The sequence below is a fragment of the Mirounga angustirostris genome, unplaced genomic scaffold (assembly GCF_029215605.1).
Source record: "Mirounga angustirostris isolate CCGP_5_RB_7025 unplaced genomic scaffold, mMirAng1.0.hap1 SCAF_5, whole genome shotgun sequence".
Taxonomy (NCBI): Eukaryota; Metazoa; Chordata; class Mammalia; order Carnivora; family Phocidae; genus Mirounga; species Mirounga angustirostris.
This window is the reverse complement of record NW_026991713.1, coordinates 120805372-120829595: the sequence shown is the minus strand read 5'-3', so window position 1 is coordinate 120829595 and position 24224 is coordinate 120805372. Positions and strand designations below refer to the sequence as shown.

General features: G+C 36.5%; 1 protein-coding gene across 1 annotated transcript in view; it reads left to right on the top strand.

Annotated features, from left to right (window-relative positions):
* The window catches only part of PLXDC2 (plexin domain containing 2), a 457639-nt gene that overhangs the window by 402431 nt on the left and 30984 nt on the right, over positions 1-24224 (top strand). The window contains exon 14 of the mRNA XM_045874316.3: positions 8356-8516. Within this exon, the coding sequence (XP_045730272.1) occupies positions 8356-8516 (161 nt within the window). The remainder of the gene's footprint in view (positions 1-8355; positions 8517-24224) is intronic.

Sequence of the window (24224 nt, the reverse complement as noted above, 5' to 3'; positions counted from 1 at the left end):
CACAGAAATTTTATTTAGCTTCATTTTTCTAAGATGAAAGGTAACGGATTATTGTTAAAAAAAGGATTGTCATCCCCTAAGCTCTTTTAGCCCAGAATGTTTTATATGTTTCCCTGAATGAAATTTCACAGCTGCCCTGTTGCAGCCCAGGCTGCAAAAGTGAAGCTTGGCCAGCTGTCCCTGCCAGATATTGTTCTCACCATACATAATGCACTTAGCAGGGGTTTGTGCACCCATTTTAACATCTTTTCACAGTATTTACCCTAATCCTTCCAATGGAGATCATAATGTGCATTATGAATGTATTGTCACAGTGACACATATTGTGGATCAGGTATAGCTTATATAATAGTCCCAAGGGACCCTTAATACCTGAATAATATTGACAGATTGGCAAGCATCAAAAAAATACAAACACCGAAAAAATTCTGAATGAAGTCAAGGTCATGATCATGGATGTAGAAATTCAAAAGCACTAAGAGGAAAAATAGATGAGCTACAGAATGAGATCAGTTACAAGGGAAACTTCCAAAGGAAAGTCAATTTAACTAAAAATTTTATCACTTGATTTTCTTCCATGACATGCTTTAGGTTGTAAATGGGTTAGATAATATTCCACAGGGAAAGTCATGTGTCTGTGTGTGTTTTTAATCCAAGACTGGAACACTAACATTGTAAGCATTCATAGTTTAACTTCATTCTGAAGCTTTAAAAAGAACATTTTGACATCACGTGTATAAGATTTATGAATTTTGCACAGATTTGTGCAAGACTTTGTCCAACCCATGAGCCTCTTGGTCCCCCAAAGGATATTAATACATTGTGGAATTTATGGGCTGTAGTGTTTCATTTTAAAGCCAAGAGAAGAGTTAGTTCTAAAGTGAATAAAATTTCAGACAAGGAGTATTTCTATTTTAGTTTTACTTTATTTCTGGACTTTAATTACTGGTAAGATTTAATAGTGGGTACAGATCATTTTAGCAATGTATTAAAATCTTTTTAACATATTGAAGAACTATACTTCTAAATACCAAGTATCAGTGCCACCTGATATTCTGATGTAAATCCTGAGAAAAACATCAGTCATCTAAAGAGCAAGGAGAGGTAGAGGTTCAAAATCAGACACAACACTTTGAAGAAACAACCTGTCAAATTTTTTTTCCTTCTTTCTCTTCCTTCTTCTATTTCCTTCTATCTTTCCTCTTTCCTCTTGTCAATAGGTCATAAACTTTTCTTGGAGTGCAGCAAATGAAACACATTTGCATGAGGTCTTGAATATTTTTCATATGTATTTAAAATGCCTTTTAAAAATCTGTTGTCTTTACTATCATGGTAGCTAAAACTTACCCCAAAATAGCAGATTGCCTAGATAAATTTGACAATTTTTATAGCCTTTTCTATGTCTAAATATTGATCTGCATTTTATAAAGTACTAAAAAGTAGGAACTCATGGGTCATTCAGTGGGTCAGAGGAGAGTATATTATCTTTGATACTATTGATTTTCCGTGTTTCATTTATGTTTTAAAATTTGTCTTAAACAGAGTAGCAAAAAAAAAAAATGGCCTTGATTTGATAAGCTTTTCACATATATCTATATACTTCCTTTTTGGGCTTTGAGGCTCCGTTTTATGGTATCTTACTATCCTTTATCACTAATTGCTCTTATTTGAATACAGGATGAAAGGCTAAAAAAGTTAAAGATTTGAATTGTCCTGTGAGCAATACTGTATGTGTATGAGTATAGTTGTATGGCTTTTGTTCACTTTCGGACATGAATGAAAGAGCATAAGATATTTCTAAGACTAGAATAAGAGTTTCAGTCTTCCGACAAGATTACTCGTGACCTTTTGGAATAGCTCCTCCAAGTCCTCATGGACTCTCATGAACTTAAGTTTGTACCTGAAATAGGCTCAAGGTTTTCTCTGACCCAATTCCGTATGCCAGTTTCCAAGAACGATCAGTCAAACCACAGGAATGAATGACTATTTCCAAAATTGACATTTTTGTTTACTGTCTTTTCTGAAGGATTGAAATCAATTTGAGCCGTCCACCCGCGAGGTGAATGAACTAAATTTCAATGATGGAAATTACTAGCACTTGCTTACACTTTAAATTTAAATTTTGTGTTTGAGGTGATCATCATTTTTAACACAGATGATCTCCTGATTTCTGTTTGCAGGTACCCGTGAGTGTGAAACCCTATATCATTTAATGGGGCAGTGATACCAAACTGGAAACAAATGGTGAAAGAATTTAAAATCAAAGCACATCAATAGAGTGATCACTTCATCTCCAGATTCAACAACCTTTTAATATGCCATCATAATACTTGTTAGTAGAGAAAGCATCTAGAGTAGAGATGCAGACAACTTGCCTTAATAATATGAAAATGGAAAAATACGTTCTCCAGAAATCTTTTTGCAATTTTGGCCATTCCATTCAGATGACAACTCTGAAGCATTTGGAAATAGCACTTGCTTGGGACACAAGGATGCCTCTGTAATATTTTGGAATTGAATTTGTTGTATTTCTCCTTAAATGGTTTGCCCTAATTACAACACAGAGTAAAGTCATATGCACAGTTGCAGATCCCTCAATATTTATTTTGTCTCCTGGTTAGCAATATTTTGAGAGTCTATGAAGATTGTTTATTTTGTTAAAATCATCATCCAGAAATGTCATAAAATATTCATTTGGCTAGCAACAAACTAGACTCTGTACAGATTTCATTAGACATGAAATGGTGTCTTAACATCCACACCAGCACTGCAAAGGAGTGTTTTAGAAAGGAAATAATGTAACTAAGCCATTATCGAAAATATAAATAAGTAATAAGTGAGAAAGTAAACATTTATGACTAAGTGAAGGCAGTGAGTGAGGTTTCAAGGTATAAATCCGGTTATGATTTTATGTTCTAAAGATTAGCAATTTACGTACTCCAAGTCAGTGGTAATTTTACTGACTGGAGCTCTTATTGAATAAAACATGTTTCTGGCTCTCTCGTTTCTCCCCGGGAAGGGCTATATTTTGCCTGCTGCCTCCTCAACAGGTGCTGGTTCACTTGGGAAGTGGCAGCCTGAAGCTAACTCACAAGTGTCTTGTTCTTCCCTTCCCTATTCTGCACACACACACACAAAGTGAGGCTGAATCTTGGCATGCTGCTTATAAAAGACTACTAATCCCAGAGATAGAAACAAATGCTATTTGGATGGATGGATCTGAGGATGGGAGGGATGGATAGATGTGGAGAGGGATCAAGGATAGATGGATGGAATTACACATGGGATTTGAAGAAAAATTCAAGGCTTCCCCTCTTGACCCAAGTAGATTTTTTTTTGCCACATCTTCTCCAAAGCAACATTTTAAATTAATCCTGTTTTCCCATGACAGTAATGTATCATACTTTTAAAAATAAGAAAAAATTCAAGTGCACAAAGTACAAAGATACAAGCATACTTAAGAATAAAGCCAAACTTTAAAAGTAACAAATGTTAAGGGCAAAAACATAATTTATATGGTGTCATGAATCAGACACCATCATTTGCCTCAACCTGCCTCATATTAGAAGTAATAATACAATGGCTACATTAATTAGGTGCTTATCATATACCAGCTACCCTCCTAAGCATTTTATATGTGTTCAATGGTTAATTCTCACAGCACTCCTATGGGGTAGTTACTGTTACTGACTCCACTGCAGAGATAAGATAACTGAAGACCAGATAAAGTAATTTATTATAACCTTGTTTGATTTTTATTGGAGAAGTGGTATTTTATTGGATTCCAAGAGCTGTAACCCATTTTCAACAGGTTTATTTTTCTTTTTTCTTCCTCCTCTCTCCCTCCATCCCTTCTGACAAACATGGATTTTCAGTGCATATGACAGCAGACAGTCCCAGAGAAGTGACAAGTCAGACACAGCCCCTGCCCTCTTGAAGGCACAATGTTAATCCTTTAACCATATTTAAGTTAATTTTTCTTCTTTGAAATTACCAAGGATTTTTTAGAATTCTTTGCCAGAATTGATAACATGAAGTAAGAAGAAATAGCAGTACATACAGTTCAGTGTCAGTTGAGGGGTTAGTGATCAGAGGCTCAGGGTGCAGACTCTGAGGCTAGACTGCTAGTGTGTGAGTCCCCATTCCAATTTCGTTGATTTTTTCAAAGAACCAATTTTCATTAATTTTCTCTATTATTTTTTTTATTCTTTATTTTGCTTATCTCTGCTCTCATCTTGATTATTTTCTTCCTTCTGCTAACTTCAGGTTTAGTTTGTTTTTTTCCTTCTAGTTCCTTAACTTGTAAAGTTAGGTCATAGATTCGAGATCTTTCTTGTTCTTAACGTAAGCATTAACGGCTGTAAATTCTCTCCTTAGCCCTGCTTTTGCTGTAGTGCCCAAGTTTTGGTTTTTGTGTTTTTGTTTTCATTCATATCTAATTTCCCTTGTGATTTCACGATGATACATTCGTTGGTCAAGAGTGTGTTGCTTAATTTCCACAAATTTGTGAATTTCCAGTTTTATTTCTGTTACTGATTTCTTAACTCCATCCCACTGTGGATGGAGAAACTTCTTTGTATGATATCTATTTTTTTACACCTGTTGAGACTTAATTTGTGGCCTAACATATGGTCTACCCTAAAAGGTCTTCCATGCACACTTGAGAATTGTATGTTGTCATTGGGTAGAGTGTTCTGTATATGTCTGTTCGATCTAGTTGGTTTATTGTGGTAAGTCCTCTTTTTTTACTTATCTTCTGTCTGGTTGTTCTTTCCAATATTGAAAGTGGGATATTGAAATTTCCAACTATTATTACAGAAACGTCTGTTTCTCCCTTCAATTCTGTCAGTTTTTGCTTCATATTTTTTGATGGTTTGTCATTAGCTATGTAAATGTTTATAATTGTTATATCTTCTTACTGTATTGAAACCTTTTATTAATACTCGGTGCGCTTCTTTGTCTCATAACCTTTTGGACTGGAAATCTATTTAGTCTGACATTAGTATAGTTACCTCTGCTGTCTTTTAGTTACTATTTGCATGGAATATATTTTTTTATACTTTCACTTACAATCTATTTGTATCCGAAGTTAGTATCGTATAGTCAGCATATAGTTGGATCTTGTGTTTTTATTCTTTCTGAAAGTCTGTGTCTTTTGATTGGAGACTTTAATCCATTTAAATGTAAAATGATTACTGATAAGGAAGGGTTTAATTCCAACATTTTTGCTATTTGTTTCTATGTGCCTCCAGCATTACTGTCTTCTTTCGTGTTTAGTTTATTTTTTTGTAGGGAATGTTTAAATTCCTTGGCTTTTGTGCTCTCTCTCTCTAATAAATAAATAAATAAACAGGGGCGCCTGGGTGGCTCAGTCAGTTAAACATCCAACTCTTGATTTTGGCTCAGGTCAGATCTCTCAAGGTAGTGAGAGCAAGCCCCGCATCAGGCTCCATGTTCAGTGTGGAGTCTGCTTGAGATTCTCTCTCTTCCTCTCCACCCCCCACTCTCTCGTTCTCTCTCAAATGAATGAATAAATAAATAAATAAATAAATAAATAAATAAATAAATATCCCTTGCCTTTTGTCTGGATTATAGCTATTTTCTTTCTTGTTATCTTAGGGATTCTCTCTTTGAGTTTGTCTTTCAAAAGTTTGGTTATAATGCATCTTGGTGTGGGTCTTTTTGACTTCATCTTACTGGAGTTCCTTGAGCTTCTTGGATGTTTATCTTCATGTCTTTCATTAAATCTGGGACGTTTTCGGCCATTATTTCTTAAAATATTCTCTCTCCCCCTCTCTCTGTCCCTCCTTCCTGGACTCCTGCAGTGTGCATGTTGATCTACTTGATGGCCCCTTGGCTCTTTTTCTTTCTGTCCCTCAAAGTCAATGATTTCCACTGTCCTATCTTCCAGTCCACTGGTTCTTTGTTCTGCCTGCTCAAATCTGCCTTTGAATCCCTCTAGTGAATTTTTCATTTCAGTTATTGTATTTTTCAGCTCCAGAATTTCTTTTTGCTTTCTTTTTAGGTTTTCTGTCTCTGTATTGATATTTCCATCTTGTTCACACATTGTTTTCTTGACTCTCTCCCCATCTTCTTTTGATTCTTTGAGCATCTTCAAGACAGTTGTTTTAAACTCTATTGTACTGCCATCAGTTCTTTTTCAGGAACAGTTTCTGTTGATTTTTTTTCCCTTTGAATAAGCTATACTTTCCTGTTTCTTTGCATATTTTGTGAATTTTTGTTAAAAACTGGACATTTGAATCTAATAATGTGGTAACTCCAGAAATCAGATTCTCCCGCTGCCCTTCCCCAGGGCTTGCTGCTTTTTGATATTATTTTTGTTATTGTTGATTATCTTCTTTGTTGTTGTTGTTGCTGCTGCATACTGTCTCTATGCTGAGGATCAGCCTGAGTTGTAATCTTACTGTCTTTTCAATTCTTTTCTGAGCCATTTCCTGGGCATATGCACTCACTGTCTAATTTTCCCCCATACATGCAGTTGTTTTTGAATGTCCTAGTCTTTACTATCTAGCTCCCAAAAGTGGAAAAAGAGAAAAATGAAGTGGGGGATGGTGAAAGGAGCACTGGCTCTTTAAATCCCTTAGAAGTTACTTCAGCCAGAGGGGGAAGGGCTTGCAACAATGGAGGAAGGTAGGAGAAACCAATGGCTCCATCTTTGTGCCTCTGTGATGACAAGCACCAATCAGTGGTCAGAACACAGATCCCTGATCTCTGGAGGACAGGGTACTTTTTGCCTGCCCTGGCTCCTGCAGGCTACTTCAGGAACGTATGTGCAGCTGCCTGCCACATGACTGAGGGGTGGAGGATGGGTAGCCACTATTATGCTAAGAGTTGACATTGACTGAAATTAACCACAATTTACAGTACAAGCCTTTCTCCTGAAAGTTGCAAGCCTTCGATAGAGTCCAAAGTGCCAAGATAATTGTCAGACACATTCTGCCAATGCAATTGTTGTCTATGTAGGGAGACAGATTCCTGATACTTCATACTCTTCCTTCTTCCCAGAATCCTCTCTGTGAGTGAATTTTTATAGAATGAATTACTGTTTAAATTGTATATTCTTTCAATAATGAATTTTAGTTATGTAAGGGAAAGCTTTAGGATATTGAGCTTTATTAGATTTGGAGAAGAATTACCAAACACCAACTATGGGTCTCAAGCAAATAACAAACAAACAATAACAACAAAAATGTAAAAGATGGGCTGGAAGAATTGGGAAGTCACGTTTCTTTGCTTTATCTGGAATTCTGTTATTGCACATTGACCGCACATTCTGAGAGGCAGTCATGTATGCTTTTTATTAGCAAAAATCTAAAATAAGATAAATAAATCAGTGTTTTTTAAATGAGGTTCAACAGACAAAAATAATGTTTAAAATAAAGATGCAAATTAGTAATGAAAAGATTAGGAATCACTGCTGTAGAACTTTTATGAATATTAAGTAATTTTCTAATGGTTCAAAAATATCAATCATAGTATGCACATAAACATGGTTACCTGCTGCACATAATTTAAGATCTTTAAATACCCGAGTAGTCATCGAAGATTGCAGAATTTTAGAACAAGAGAAGACTTTAGAGATTAGCTTTATTTGCTTTACTGCTTTGAGTTGGATAATTATCACTTTAGAAATTTAATTTCTTTTTCCTGATTCTCTAAAAATGGGTATTACAGTGGAAAACATCTCAGTAAAACTCAGACCAAATGATACTGGTTTGTGGCATAGTGGAATATTTTGATATGCTATGTGTTCTCTTCAGATGGTGATAAAACTATTTGAGGGTCATTTAGCATCCATCTGTTACTCTTTTAAAGAGCATTTCAGTTTAAAACAGATTTTGAAAACTAGCCTTTGAACTCATGCATAGACTTTCTGAAAATGCCTATCTAGCCCACCAAAAGAAGCATTATACTCTTCAATATAAAATTTCCAGAAGAAAATGAGAGAGGAACTTTCAAACAGTAATCAATTTTTCCATAGGTAAAAGTGCCAGTGATTTAATGAGAAAAATCAAAGTTAAATTTATTATATAGTTAATTAGAGTTTTAGATTTTGCATAGTACTTTTAGAATAAAGGCTGTTAATTTTGTTTATTGAACTATAAATTAAAACAATTACAAAGTATTTTTAATCATTAATAGCATGGAATTTTCATTGCCCAAATGAAGAGTATCTAACTTCTAAAATTGGTGTCATGGAAAAGAAGAGTTGTACAGAAAGTAAAAGAAAAAATTCTAATGGTACTTTATTAAAACTGTAAACATCCCCTGTAATGAAAATGCAAACCTAAAAGCACACACATGAATGTTCTGACAGCTGTGCTGTTCTTTCAGCTTCTACAGATGACAGTGCAGCCGAGAAGAAAGGGGGCACCCTTCATGCTGGCCTCATTGTTGGAATTCTCATCCTGGTCCTCATTATAGTAGCAGCCATTCTCGTGACCGTCTATATGTATCATCATCCAACGTCAGCAGCCAGCATTTTCTTTATTGAGGTAAGTGTCAGGCATAACACATGAAAATCATGCTGATTGATGAACTCTGTGCATTTGCTAACACCACCTGTATTTAATATTCAACACATGACTTCTGCATTTTGCAGTTGCAAGCAGGCGGGTTTCACGCATGCATGCACACACACACACACACACATATTGATAGATTGCTTTCATATGATAAATTCACTTATCTCAGGGGCTTTTAAAAAAATAAGCTATCTTGCCTTTCGCGGATCTAAAGAAAAATAGAAACCATCATGTTTTTGTCCTGTTAGACCAAGTGTGTTAATCAGCTGTTCACCTGATCATAGAAGGAAATTCACCATGTGCTGGAGGCTGCAGGACTTGGCTTAAATATATTGATCAGTAAATACTAATTGAGTATTGGCTGGATTCATAATACAATATGGTGGGCCTGCTCTCAAGATGCTCACAAGCCATTTAGGAAAAATATAGCTTTCACTACAAAATAACAATAAGCTATAACAGGCATAACCAAAAGATAATGGTATGTGCCATCACTATTTTGTGTAATGGGTGTATATTTATATGTTTGCATATGAATGTGCATGCACATGTGGGCACACACACACACACACTCAGCCACAAAGGGAACACTGTGCTGAATTGGTGTTCTGTCTTCATATACAGAATGTAGATTTAGTGCCAGTTCCCAAGAACAATCAGGTAGGAAGGCCAAGGGCTGTGCTTAAGGGTCTAAAGCTAAGCCCTGATGTTCAGAAGGCCTGAAATTGGGATGCTGGTAGGGCCGTGAATAAAGTTCTTGTCACATTCTCTGTCCCAGACAGTTGGAATTCCTGGGACCTTCATGTGTGCAGCTTTCATTCCAACATCTTAATGGGGCTACTGCTCTTCCAACCCCAAATAAATAGTAAAGCAATGGAGGAAATCTTCTCCCTTAGAGTTTCAAATCCAAAAATTTGAAATCCTTTCCAATTCATTGGGTGATGTACGAAAAGGTTGCTTAGAATTTTGTTCACGTGTTGAGTGAGAAATGATAATAAATTTTAAACTACAGGATTACCTTTGTCCCCTATAATAGGGAGAGATGAGTGCTAATCAACTAAATAATTGCTCAAAAATCCTATATGGTTCTCAGCTGTCTGTAGAATAAAGTGCAGTCTCCTTAGGTCGGCATTCGAGGCCTTGGCCTTCTAGATCTTGTCCATCATTTTGATTTTTATCCCATGCATCTTCCACCTGGAGATAACAATAGCATCAAATTTCACTTTTTACTCTTCTCTATACACACTCCAAATTTTCCATGCCACTAGGACTTTGCTCATTCTGTTTCCTCTACCAAGAAAGCCCTCCCCTTCCATCCCAATTCTTGAGTTCAGGATCCGAACAGCCTTTGATGCCATGTACCCCATAAGCTTCCCTTAACCATCTCTGTCTGGACAGCTGGACATAATCTCTCTTCCTCCTCTGAAATTCTATCCGTCATGATTTACCTGTATCTTTCTATGGCATTTACCTTTCTGTTTCACATTAGAATTAACTATGTATATGATTTATTCCCCCCTACTAACTTAAAAATTCCTTAAGATTAGGATTAAAACAAAGTTTCCTTCAAATAAGAGGTATTCCATCAATATTTTCTGGAAAAAAAAAATCTTTTGACATTTAGCACTTCCATTAAAATTTTACATATGATGTATTCCGGAAATGGCATCCCCATTTAAAATCATAATAATTATGACATTATCAAGCATTTCATTTAGTTGGAAAGCTGTTTTTAAGTTTTGCTAATATGCTTGCTTTTCATGGAAGAAAATAGGAAACTTTCCTGGGTCATGAATGCGTTCTTCAAACAGCTGACAAGTGACAAGCTGCAAAGCTTCAGTGACTAACCAGACATCAGCCTGATGCTATAACCCCTTACTTACTGAAGGCTTTAAATGCGCTGTGCAGTCTATTTTCTGACATTGTAAAAAAGAAGATACTGTGAAATATCTGATGGTGATGGAAATGGCAAGTTGCACGGTGCAGAGGACCTAGTTCACATCAGTGCATAGCAACCCCTGTGTAAATACAAAGTGAGACTGAAGAACAGTGAAAGGGTTTTTTGGTTTTGGTTTTTGTGGGGGTTTTTTGGGCATTCATCTTAGAGATAATTTCTTTCTATGCCCTCATAACACAAAGGAAGAGACTGAAGCTCAGAGTGGTGGAATGATTTCTCCAAAGTCAAAGGGCCATAGTTGTAGGAAGAACTCTCTTGTCTTTTCACACTCAAGTAAGCAGAATCATTCCGCAAACCTTCCCTTTGCCTTTTTCCTTCCCATTGGGTCGACTGCCAATTTCTGCATAAATCACTTCCTCTTTGACACCCTGCTTGCTGTCCCCATGCAGCTCACAGTGGCTGGTCAGCGGGTGATTTTTGAAGATGATAATCATAGCTTTACTATTATTAAAGCTGACCCATGTTGACAACTTCAAAACATAGACCCTTTATGACTTAACAGTTACTGACATGCTAGACCCAGGAATTTGAAGGTTTTGAATTACTAGTTAAATTAGAGTCATTGGTGCATAAAGAGATTGAATTTACCAATATTGTGTAAATTGCTTTTCATGTTCCTCATTATACTGCTATCTACTTTTTAAGTGAAATTGATGTGCTTTCTCCCATTATGAAAACAATACCTGTTCATTATAGAAAATTTGCAGACATGTAAAGAAGAAAAAGTAGAGGTCATCTTTATAGTGCCGACGTGCAGAAACAGTCACTATTACTATTTTTAATTTATTTTCTGCTGGAATTTTTATATGCAGAATTTGATGTATTCCCACTTTAGTGAACTGTGATTTCACTGAAATTCAAACTGTTATTTTTTTAAATAACATATTTTCCATTTGTAAACATTTTGATAGCTGTATACTATTCCATTCAGTGTTCATTCAGTAGCTTTTATTGATTGCCTCTTATGCTGTCAGGTGGTATTCAGAAAGCACTGAGGGCCTAACATTGCCTAGAAGTAAAAAAGAGCCTTATTGTACCCAATTTGACTATGTATTAGGTTCCTTTTGCTGCTGTAACAAATTACCACAAACCTAGGAGCTTAAAATAACACATGCTTATTATCTGACAGGTTTGGAAGTGAGAAGTCCAGAATTAGTCTCACTGGGCTAATTAGTCTCACTGGAGGTCAGAAGTTTAGAATTAGTCAAGGTGTCAGCAAAGCTAGTTCCTTCTAGAGGTTTCAGGAGAAGTTGTTAGCCATTTTCAGCTGCTAGAAGCTGCATGCATTTCTTGACTCCTGGCCCCTTCTAATCATTCCAACCTCTGCTGTCATCACATCTTCTACTACCAACTCTAAAGCCCTTTGCCTCCCTCTTGTAAGGCCCCTTGTGATTACATCAGGTTCATTTGGATAATCCTGGATAATCTCCCCATCTCAAACTCCTTAATTTAATCCCATCTACAAAGCTCATTTTTCCATAGAAGGTAGCATGGACAGATTTTGGCTATTAGGACATGGACATCTTTGGAAGGTTATCATTCTACCAACCACAAACTGCATCAAATATAAGATGCATCACACACTACCCATTAAACTGTGACAGGCCCTTGACCTATAAAACACATTCCAATTTTTGTGATATTAAAATGTTACCCAGTGTGTATCTTATGTGTTTTTCATAATGAAATCCAGATTGCATCGAATGCTTGTAGGACTTAGTCCCTGTGCTACACTGTGCACACTGATGAAATTTAATGACTTTGCCCTTGAGTGGATGGACCAGAGTTCATGCAACCAATCTTGTATTGTGGAGCATCGGGGCTCTTCCTTTTTCTTGTTGTTGTTTTTGCTATTATAATTGTCCTGTTATGAAAATAATAATGGTAACAGTGAGCATTTTTTAAATTCACTAGTGGAAGTGATTTACACTTATTACCTCATGTAATCCTCACAAAGACCCTAGGGTAAATGAAGATTATCTCCATATCAAAGATGATGAAACTGAGGCACAGCATTTAAGTAACTTGCTCAACATCATGCATTTAGCCTAGTGGTGGAGTCAGAATTGAGCCCTGGCTTAACCACTGGGCCATGCTGCCTCTCTGTGTGTAAAGGGGCTTTCCTCATGCACTGGGTAAAAATATAGGAGGATATAGATTATGGCCTTAGATTAGATTCTCAAAAGTAGAATCAAAAGAAGGAAATAAGCCATTTGATGGCACTGAAATATTGCCAAAATCATTGTCTGGAGCTGTACACCAATTTATGTAGCTATTGTTGCTCTTGTCTCGTTTTAGTGAAGGTAATGACAGTGGCTGTTATCTATGTGTGTTTTTTCTTTCAGAAAAAATACACCAGTTATTGTACATTTCATGGACACAAACTCTCTCCCTCATACAAAGTGCTTAAATGGGCTTTAGCTTTTTTTCTAAGATTTATTTATTTGAGAGAGAGAGCAGGGGGTGGGGGAGCCGCAGAGAGATAGGGAGAAGCACACTCCCTGCTGAGCAGGGAGCCTGACTTGGGGCTCGACCCCAGGACCCTGAGATCATGACCTGAGCCAAAGGCAGCTGCTTAACTGACTGAGCCACTCAGGTACCCCTGGCCTTTAGCTTTTAAACGTCATGTTTGTAGGGGTAAAATTGGGTTAAAATGGGAATTAAAATCTAGAAATACATCCTTATATGGAATGATAAGTATATGCGACAAAAGGCAATAAAAATAACTAAAATGAAGAGAAAAGTACACGAGAGTCAAGAGTCCTTGTGATAAAGCAGGTCAGTACCTTATATATTATGCAATTAAGCAATAATTAATTTGTTCATATCCCATGTCGTCATATACAGGATCAGGTATAAGAGTTTCATTCTCCAAATACATTCAGTCTTTACTCAGTCTGGCAGAATAGTCTGTTTTTCAGGAACTTATCTTCTATTTTTCCATCATCCCCTTCACATTTTGCCCTGAACGTTTTCTTTAACTTTTTGCTAGATGATTTTCATTTTTTGGTTACCTGACTTTTCTCATTAATTTTCTTTTTTTTATTTTATTATGTTATGTTAATCACCATACATCATTACTTTTGATGTAGTGTTCCATGATTCATTGTTTGCATATAACACCAAGTGCTCCATTCAATACATGCCTGCTTTAATACCCATCACCAGGCTAACCCATCACCCCACCCCCATCCCCCCTAGAACCTTCAGTTTGTTCCTCAGAGTCCATAGTCCTCATGGTTCATCTCCCCCTCTGATTTCTCCCTCTTCATTTTTCCCTTCCTACTATCTTCTTGTTTTTAACATATAATGTATTATTTGTTTCAGGGGTACAGGTCTGTGATTCAACAGTCTTACGCAATTCACAGTGCTCACCATAGCACATACCCTCCCCAATGTCCCATCACCCAGCCACCCCCTCCCTCCCACCCTCCACCACTCCAGCAACCCTCAGTTTGTTTTTTGAGATTAAGAATTCCTCATATCAGTGAGATCATATGATATATGTCTTTCTCTCATTACTTATTTCGCTCAGTGTAATACCCTCCAGCTCCATCCACGTCATTGCAAATGACAAGATTTCATTCCTTTTGATGGCTGCATAATAGTCCATTGTATATATATATACCACATCTTCTTTATCCATTCATCTGTTGATGGACATCTTGGCTCTTTCCATAGTTTGGCTATTGTGGACATTGCTGCTATAAACATTGGGGTGCACATACCCCTTCGGATCCCTACATTTGTATCTTTGGGGTAAATACCCAGTAGTGCAATTGCTCGGTTGTAGGGTAGCAATATTTTCAACTTTTTGAGGAACCTCCATACTGTTTTCAAGAGTGGCTGCACCAGCTCGCATTCCCACCAACAGTGTAGGAGGGTTCCCCTTTCTCCGCATCCCTGCCAACATCTGTCGTTTCCTGACTTGTTAATTTTAGCCATTCTGACTGGTGTGAGGTGGTATCTCATTGAGGTTTTGATTTGGATTTCCCTGATGCTGAGTGCTGTTGCACACTTTTTCATGTGTCTGTTGGCCATTTGGATGTCTTCTTTGGAAAAATGTCTGTTCGTGTGTTCTGCCCATTTCTTGATTGTATTATTTGTTCTTTGGGTGTTGAGTTTGATAAGTTCTTTTTAGATTTTGGATACTAGCCCTTTATCTGATATGTCATTTGCAAATATCTTCTCCCATTCTGTTGGTTGTCTTTTGGTTTTGTTGACTGTTTCTTTTGCTGTGCAAAAGCTTTTCATATGAAAACACAACTGTTCAAAATCTTTGGGATGCAGCAAAGGCAGTCCTAAGAGGAAAGTATATAGCAATACAAGCCTTCCTCAAGAAACAAGAAAGGTCTCAAATACACAACCTAACCCTACACCTAAAGAAGCTGGAGAAAGAACAGCAAATAAAGCCTAAACCCAGCAGGAGAAGAGAAATAATAAAGATCAGAGCAGAAATCAATGAAATAGAAACCAAAAGAACAGTAGAACAGATCAACAAAACTAGGAGTTGGTTCTTTGAAAGAATTAACAAGGTTGATAAACCCCTGGCCAGACTTATGAAAAAGAAAAGAGAAAGGACCCAAATAAATAAAATCATGAATGAAAGAGGAGAGATCACAACCAACACCAAAGAAATACAAACAATTATAGGAACATATTATGAGCAACTATATGCCAGCAAATTAGATAATCTGGAAGAAATGGATGCATTCCTAGAGATGTATCAACTACCAAAACTGAACCAGGAAGAAATAGAAAACCTGAACAGACCCATAACCACTAAGGAAATTGAAGCAGTCATCAAAAATCTCCCAACAAACAAGAGCCCAGGGCCAGATGGCTTCCCCGGGGAAGTCTACCAAACATTTAAAGAAGAATTAATACCTATTCTTCTGAAACTGTTCCAAAAAATAGAAATGGAAGGAAAACAGAAATCAGTGGCATTCCTATACACCAACAACAAGACAGAACAAAGAGAAATTAAGGAGTTGATCCCATTTACAATGGCACCCCAAACCATAAGATACCTAAGAATAAATCTAACCAAAGAGGCAAAGAATCTGTACTCAGAAAACTAGAAAATACTCATGAAAGAAATTGAGGAAGACACAAAGAAATAGGAAAACGTTCCATGCTCATGGATTGGAAGAACAAATATTGTGAAGATGTCATCGCTACCTAGGGCAATCTACACATTCAATACAATCCCCATCAAAATGCCATCAACCTTTTTCAAAGAAATGGAACAAATAATCCTAAAATTTGTATGGAACCAGAAAAGACCCCGCATAGCCAGAGGAATGTTGAAAAAGAAAAGCAAAGCTGGTGGTATCACAATTCCTGACTTCAAGCTCTATTACAAAGCTGTCATCATCAAGACAGTATGGTACTGGCACAAAAACAGACACATAGATCAATGGAACAGAATAGAGAGCCCAGAAATGGACCCTCGACTCTATGGTCAACTAATCTTCAACAAAGCAGGAAAGAATGTCCAGTGGAAAAAAGACAGTCTCTTCAACAAATGGTGTTGGGAAAATTGGACAGCCACATGCAGAAGAATGAAACTGGACCATTTCCTTACACCACACACAAAAATAGACTCAAAATGGTTGAAGGACCTAAGTGTGAGACAGGAGTCCATCAAAATCCTAAAGGAGAACACAGGCAGCAATCTCTTTGACCTCAGCTGCAGCAACTTCTTCCTAGAAACATTGCCAAAGGCAAGGGAAGCAAGGGCAAAAATGAACTATTGGGACTTTTCTCATTAATTTTCAAAAAGACACCTGATTTTTACCAAAATCTATCATATGACACAAGAACACTAACGTACTTTAAAATCTTTTTTAAAATAAGGTTTATTACCTTGAAATAAAATAGGAGAGAACAAATATTCAAATAATCACAAGCACCTTAATTTTTAATAGATTTTAATAAAACTACTATCTCTTTGGAAGAATTTAATATACCTTAGATTCTACATTAATGTTTGCTGAACATTTCTAGGCATAGATTCTGTGATTTATAATAAATTTCATTGTTGCATGTTACAGAGAACAATATTTACACTGTTACTATCACATATCACAATTTAAGATTTTTAACTAAAATGCATAAAATATAATCTAACTGAAGGTCAAGAAAATAGTATTATAAAGTGCTAACCACATGAAAAAGAATCCCTGTGAAAGGATTCTATGTGGACTATAAACAAAATGCTTTAGACTAGTAATCTTAATGAAAGAATTTATGTTGAATACTGCCCTTGATTTTTCTTAGTAGTTAAACAATGGCTGGTATTTAGACATTTATATCCAGATTTGATTGTTCTTTATTAATAAAAATGAAGATAAACAGATAAGACCCTAATGATAAAGGTGATCAATACCTTGGAAAGTAGATTCTATGAGTAAGATATTAAAGCTTTTTGTAAAGCAAAAACTTAGAATACTTCATTATGTTACCGATGCTATAAAGTACTACTGAACACATCCTTGCAGAGAAAGAAATCAGGACAAAGGGCTCATTTAAGATGATAGAGAAGAAAGCAAAAATTATAGGCACAATGCCCCTCATGTCTCACGAGGACACTGAGATAATGCACAGGCAATGGGGTCTGCCTTTATATAGGATATAATTCTTACCCTGAGGATTAGAGAAAAGACAGGGTATAGAGCTGATCTGTCAATGTGGTAGCCACTAGCCTTATGTGGCTATCGAGCACTTGAAATGTGACTCCTCTGGAATGTGATGTATGTAAAATACCCACCAGTTTTGAAGTTTCAAGGAAAGAATGTATAATAGCTCATTAATAATTTCTATATTAATTACATGTTAAAAGGAAAATATCTTGGGTATATTGGGTTAAATAAAATATATTATTAAAATTAATTTGGGGGGCAGTCCAAGAAACCAGCGCAGGAAGATCCTGAACTCACCTCCTCCCATGGACACACTGAATCCACAGCTACACACTGAACAATTCCCTATGAAAAAGACCTGAAAAACTGTGGAACAGCTCCTTCACAACAAATGATAAAAGGGCCATATGGAGACAGGTAGGCACAGAGAGGCATTCTCACCAAAACCCCACCCGCAGCATGGCAACTCACACTCAGGAGGGATCTCACAAATCCAGAGCTTCTCCCTGAGGAGCAAGGGGTTTTTGCCCCATATCAGGCACCCCAACCCTTGGGACTTGCACCACAAAGATGAACTCCTAAAACATCTGTCTTTGAAAAACAATGGGGCTGCCATCCAAGAGACCCAAAAGTCTGTAGGGTACTAAGATACTGATCTTAAAGGGCTCACTCAGAGACTCATCACTCCAAGGCCCACCACAGAAGCAATTTGAAAAGCACCTAAACTATATGTGAAGGAGATTCATTTGTTAATCTTAAAGCATCTGCTGAAGGCAAAGAGCCTTTGAGACTCTCTCCAGAAATGGTGGTGCTGGTAAGCACCATTTTTTGCACTCTCCCAATACCTTGTTAGTACTGGTAGGGGCACACAATCCCTGCACTGTCTCACTCCCCTGCTAAAGCAAGCAGGCATGCCCCAGGCCTGTGCTCTCCCACTGCCTCGCTAAAGCCAGTAGGCATGCCCCACCCTTGCACTCTCCCATGAAGCCTCAATAAATAACTGGAAAAATCACGAGCATGTGAAGATTAAACAACATCTACTGAACAACCAAGGGGGCAATGGAGAAATCAAAGGTGAAATCGAAAAATATTTGAGACAAATGAAAATGGAAGTACAACATACTAAAATCTATGGGATGCAGCAAAGTAGTTCTAAGAGGGAAATTCTCAGTTCATAGTGAAACAAGCCTAACTAAAGAAACAAGAAAAATCTCAAACAATCTACCTTTACACCTAAAGGAACTAGAAAAAGAAAAACAAACAGAGCCTAAAGTTAGTAGAAGGGAAGAAATAACAAAAATAAGAGCACAAAGTAGAGACTAAAAAGACAGAAGAAAAGATCAATAAGCTAGTACTTTTGAAAAGATAAATAGATTTGACAAACCTTTAGCTAGACTTATCAAAAAAAAAAAGAGAGGACTCAAGTAAATCAGAAATGAAAGAGGAGAAGTTACAACTGATACCACAGAAATAAAAAGGATCATAAGACACTACTATGAACAATTATACACTGGCTTAGAAGTATGGATAAATTCCTGGAAGCATATAATCCTCAAAGACTGAATCATAAAGAAATAGACAATCTGAATAGGCCAATTACTAGTAAGAAGATTGAATCAGTAATCAAAAATCTCACAACAAACAAAAGTCCAGGATAAGACAACTTCGTTGGTAAATTCTACTAAATATTTTAAGATTTAATACATATCCTTCTTAAACTCTTGTAAAAAATTGAAGAGAGGGAATGCTTCCAAACTCATTTACAAGGCTAGCATTACTCTGATACCAAAAGCAGACAGAGACACCACAAAAAAAGAAAATCCCAGGCCAATACTCCAGTGAACATTGATGCAAAAATCCTCAATAACATGTTAGCAAACCAAATTCAACAATACATTAAAACAATCATGCACCATGATGAAGTGTGATTTGTTCCAGAGATATAAGGATGGTTCAATATTTGCAAATCAATCAACATTATATACCACATTAACAAAATGAAGGAAAAAACCATACCATCTCAATAGATGCAGAAAAAGCATTTGACCAAATTCAACATCTGTTAATGATAAAAACCCTCAAAAAAGTGGCTATAAAGGGAACATACTTCAACATAATAAAGGCCATATATGACAAGCCCATAGTTAACATCATATTCATCATGAAAAGATAAAAGCTTTTCATCTAAGATGAGGAACAAGAGAAGGATGTCCATTCTTGCCACTTTCATTCAACATAGTATTGAAAATCCTAGCCAGAGCAATTAGGCAAGAAAAAGAAATAAAAGGCATACAAACTGGAAAGGAAGAAGTAAAATGGTCACTAGTTGTGTGACATGATCTTATATATAGAAAACCCTGAAGTTTCCACCAAAAAACTGTTAGAGATAATAAACAAATTCAGTAAAGTTGTAGGATACAAAATCAATATGCAAATATATGTTGTGTTTGTATACACTAACAACAAACTCTTAGAAAGGGAAATTAAGAAGACAGTCCCATTTATAATTGAATCAAAATTCATAAAATTCCTAAGAATAAATTTAACCAATGAGATGAAAGACCTATATGCTAATAATTATATTGATGAAAAAAATTGAAGACACAAATAAATAGATAGATATTCTGCACTTTTGGATTAGGAGAATTAATGATTATATTAAAAAGTCCATATTACTTAAAACAATCTAGAGATTCGAAGCAATCCCTATGTGATGTCAATTCTAAGGCATTTTTCACAGAAATAAAACAAACAATCCTAAAATTTGTATGGAATAGCAAGAGACCCTGAATAGCCAAAGCAATCTTTTTTTTTTTTTTAAGATTTTATTTAATTATTTGACAGAGAGAGACACAGTGAGAGAGGGAACACAAGCAGGGGGAGCGGGAGAGGGAGAAGCAGGCTTCCCGCGGAGCAGGGAGCCTGATGTGGGACTCAATCCCAGGACCCTGGGATCATGACCTGAGCTGAAGGCAGACGCCTAATGACTGAGCCACCCAGGCACCCCTAGCCAAAGCAATCTTGAGAGAGAAGAACAAACCTGGAGGCCTCATGTTCCCTGGTTTGAAATTATATTACATAGCTATAGTAATCAAACACTATGGTATTGGCATAAAAACAGACACAAAGATCAATGGAACAGAATAGAGAGCCAAGAAAAGTTAAACTCATGCATATGTAGTCAATTAATTTACATCAAAAGATGTAAAAATATACAATGGTGAAAGGACAGTCTCTTCAATAAATGGTTTTGAGAAAACTGGACAACCACATACAAAAGAATGAAACTAGACTACTGTCTTACAATACACAAAAAATTAACTCAAAATAAAGACTTGAATGTAAGACCTAAAACCATAAAACTTGTAGAAGAAAACAGGTGGTAGGCTCCTTGACAGCAGTTGGTGATGATTTTTTGAAACTGACCCCAAAAACAAAGGCAATAAAAACAAAAATAAACAAGTGGGACTACATCAAACTAAAAAGCTTATGCACACCAAAGGAAGCCATCAACAAAATGAAAAGACAACCTATTGTGAATGGGAGAAGAATATTTGCAAATCATATATCCACTAAGGGGTTAATATCCAAAATATATAAAGAGCTCATACAATCCAATAGCAAAAACAAAAATAAATAATCTGATTAATAAATGAGCAGAGGATCTGAATAGACGTTTTTCCAAAGAAACCATGTGGATGGCCAACAGGCACAGGAAAAGATGTTCATTGTTACTAATTAGGGAAATGTAAATCAAAACCACAATGAGATACCACCTCACACTTGTCAGAACGGCTATTATCAAAAAAGACAATAAATAACATATTGGCCAGGATGTGGAGAAAAGAGAACCCTTGTGTGCTGTTGGTGGGAATGTAAATTGGTGCAACCGCTGTGGAAATCAGTATGGAGATTCCTCAAAAAATTAAAAATTGAACTACCATATTATCCAGCAATTCCACTTCTGGGTATTTATCCAAAGAAAATGAAAATACTATTTTGAAAAGATATACACATCCCTACATTCATTGCAGCAGCATTTCTAATAGCCAAGATACGGAAATAACCTAAGTGTCCACTGATGGATGAATGGATAAGGAGGAATGTGTGTATATAGATGCACATATATATACACATATATGTATACATATATATGCACAATAGAATACTACTCAGCTATAAAAAATTAAAATCTTGCCATTTATGATAACACGGTTAACACTAAGTGAAAGAGATCAGAGAAAGACAAATTGCCATATGATTTCACTTATATGTGGAATTTCAAAAACAAAATAAATGAACAAACAAAACTCATAGATACAGAGAACAGAAAGGTGGTTGCCAGAAGGGAGGGAAGTTGAGAGGTGGATGAAATGGGTGAAGGGGGTCAAAAATACAAACTTCCAGTTACAAAATAAATAAGTCATGGGGATGTAATGTACAGCAGGGTGAGTATAGTTAGTAATATTGTCCTGTATGTTTGAAAGTAACCAGAAGAGTAAATCTTAAAAGTTATTATCACAAGAGAAAAAATTGTGTAACTTTGTATGGTTTTAGACAGTAGCTAGCCTTACTATGATCATTTAACACTATACACAAATATTGAATCATTATGTAGTACACCTGAAACTAATACAATGTTCTATGTCATTTATACCTCAATAAAAATTAATTTCACTTAGTTTTACTGTTTAATGTGGCTACAAGATAGTTCTAACATTATGTATGTGGCAAACTCTGTATTTCTATTGGATGATGCTGGCTTTAAAGAAAACCTTGCAGAGTGAAGAGGGGATTAGAAAGTCTGATGCTCTACATATTTTTTGAAAGTAAAAAACCAAGTAATCTTTACACCAGGGAGAGGAGATTGCAAGCTTGAGGAGGAAGATGCTGACAAGGCTATTTGATACATTGTCTATTCACTCATTTATTTATTCAATTTTGTTGATCTCCTATTAAGTGCCTGTTACCCAAGATACAGAGATAAGCAAAAAGGACAAGAGACAATCCTTGCCCTCATGAAGCTTTACATTCTGCTGGGTAGAGACAGATGATAAACATATTTTAAGCTAGGTGTGGATTTCAAGTTGAGTGTTGAGTTCAACTTGAATGCATCAAAAGATGCAACCTTTATATAATGCTTGAAGAAGAAAATGTTACATTTTTTGAACAGTATGATATTTAGTCAAATAACCAAGGATATAAGAGTTTGTGATGATCTTTATGCCTGAACTTGCAGTTTGCTAATCATCATCATCATTTTATCATTTAAGACTTTTTATAGAGTTCTAGATATATAGAAGGAAGGAAGGAGGGAGGGAGGGAGGGAGGGAAGGAAAGAAGGAAGGAAGGAAGGAAGGAAGGAAGGAAGACAGTTTTCTAAAATAGTTATTGTTCCTGAAGGACAGAACAGTTTCAGCATTCTTAAATTGTGCACACTGATAAAACCAGGACAAAATGTCTAAATACCAGTCGTTCATATCATACTTTGGAATTCTTATTATTTCTAGGGGACAAAAATATCTGCCTTTAGTGGAAGTACCCAGTATTTTTATCATCAAAATCGTAGAATGTGAAAACAAAAAGACACCTCAGCGTGTATGCAAAACCCAGGGTTCTGTAACTTTCCAGAATAAAGTGTATGAATTCCCCAGGTATCTAACTCAAATATGTGTCCTTGGGTTTTGTTTTATCTTAAAAATGTGTATTAATTTTGTATTATAATGTAGACATGTATGTTTGATATAAAAAATGATTTTACCCAGGGGCACCTGGGTGTCTCAGTGGGTTTAAGCATCTGACTCTTGTTTTCAGCCCAGGTCATGATCTCAGGGACATGGGATCAAGCCCCAAATCAGGCTCCAAACTCAGTGTGGAGTCTGTTCTGTGGAGCCTGTTCAAGATTCTCTCTCCCTCTCTCTCACGCTTCACCCCTACCCCCACACTCACTTGTTCTCTCTCTCTCTTTTTCTCTAAAAAATAAAATCTTTTTTTTTAATTATTTGACCCAACTTTCCACCAAATTTAACATTCTGAAAGATGATTCTTATCTCTTCACCCCAGTTGCATAGCTCTCAATACTATAAAATCCAGATAAATTGAAAGCACCAAAACCCTCTCTCTGTTCCTGGAACCTAAGTAGGGAAGTGTCCTTTTTACACCTTTATTAGAATCAAGCTCAGTGTAGACATAGAAACCCAGGAGAGTGAAATAATGTGCTGAGGTCACGTAAAGCCTAGTTTCAGAGCTGAGACTTGAACCCAGGACTCCCCATCCTGGGCTGCAGGCTGTTCCACCTACAGCAACAGTGTAACAATGGTCTTTTAAGCAGTTTGCCACTCAAGGGATTCCCCATCCCAAAAAATATTTGTGCAAAACAAGGACCAGTGGAGAATATGATTAAAGGAAGACAGGCAGCTGTGGCCCTCAACTTTTCCTGGCAATCGATAGTGCCTCCAGGAAAGAAGCCAGAGGACAGGAGCCAGGCAAGGATTCAAAGGCTGCTGCTGGGGAAGAAAAAAGTGTTTACTCCAAGTTTGGCATCTTGCTTTGCAGCTGCTAGATGCATAACCCTTGGGAATTGGGAAGACATGACCCATTGAATAATCTATATAATAAATAGATCATTTCATAGACTCACGAGTCTTTTTTTTAATCTGGAAGTCATATGTTTTTTATAATTAAGTTTTACCCACAAGGTATTCCTTAGTCTTATTCAGTCTTAAAGAAAACTAAAAAAAAAAATGTTTCATTGAAACAAAATACTTCTCATTTTCATTTCTTAGTGGAGGCAGAAGATGGCGTTCACTTTTGATGAGCTGCCGGGAGGAGGGAAAGATGAAGGAAAACTTGAGATGGTTTGACACTCTAGTTAAATAAGCTGCCTTATTAAATGGCAGCTTTCCAGAAAAAAATATAGCAAAATATAGGGGGGAAAAGTGAAAGTGGTTTGCTTTTTTTTTAAGATTTATTTTAGAGAGAGAAGCATAAGCGGGAGGGGCAGTGGGAACGGGAGAGAGGATCTCAAGCAGACTCCACACTGAGCACGGAGCCTGTCGTGGGGCTCGATCTTACAAC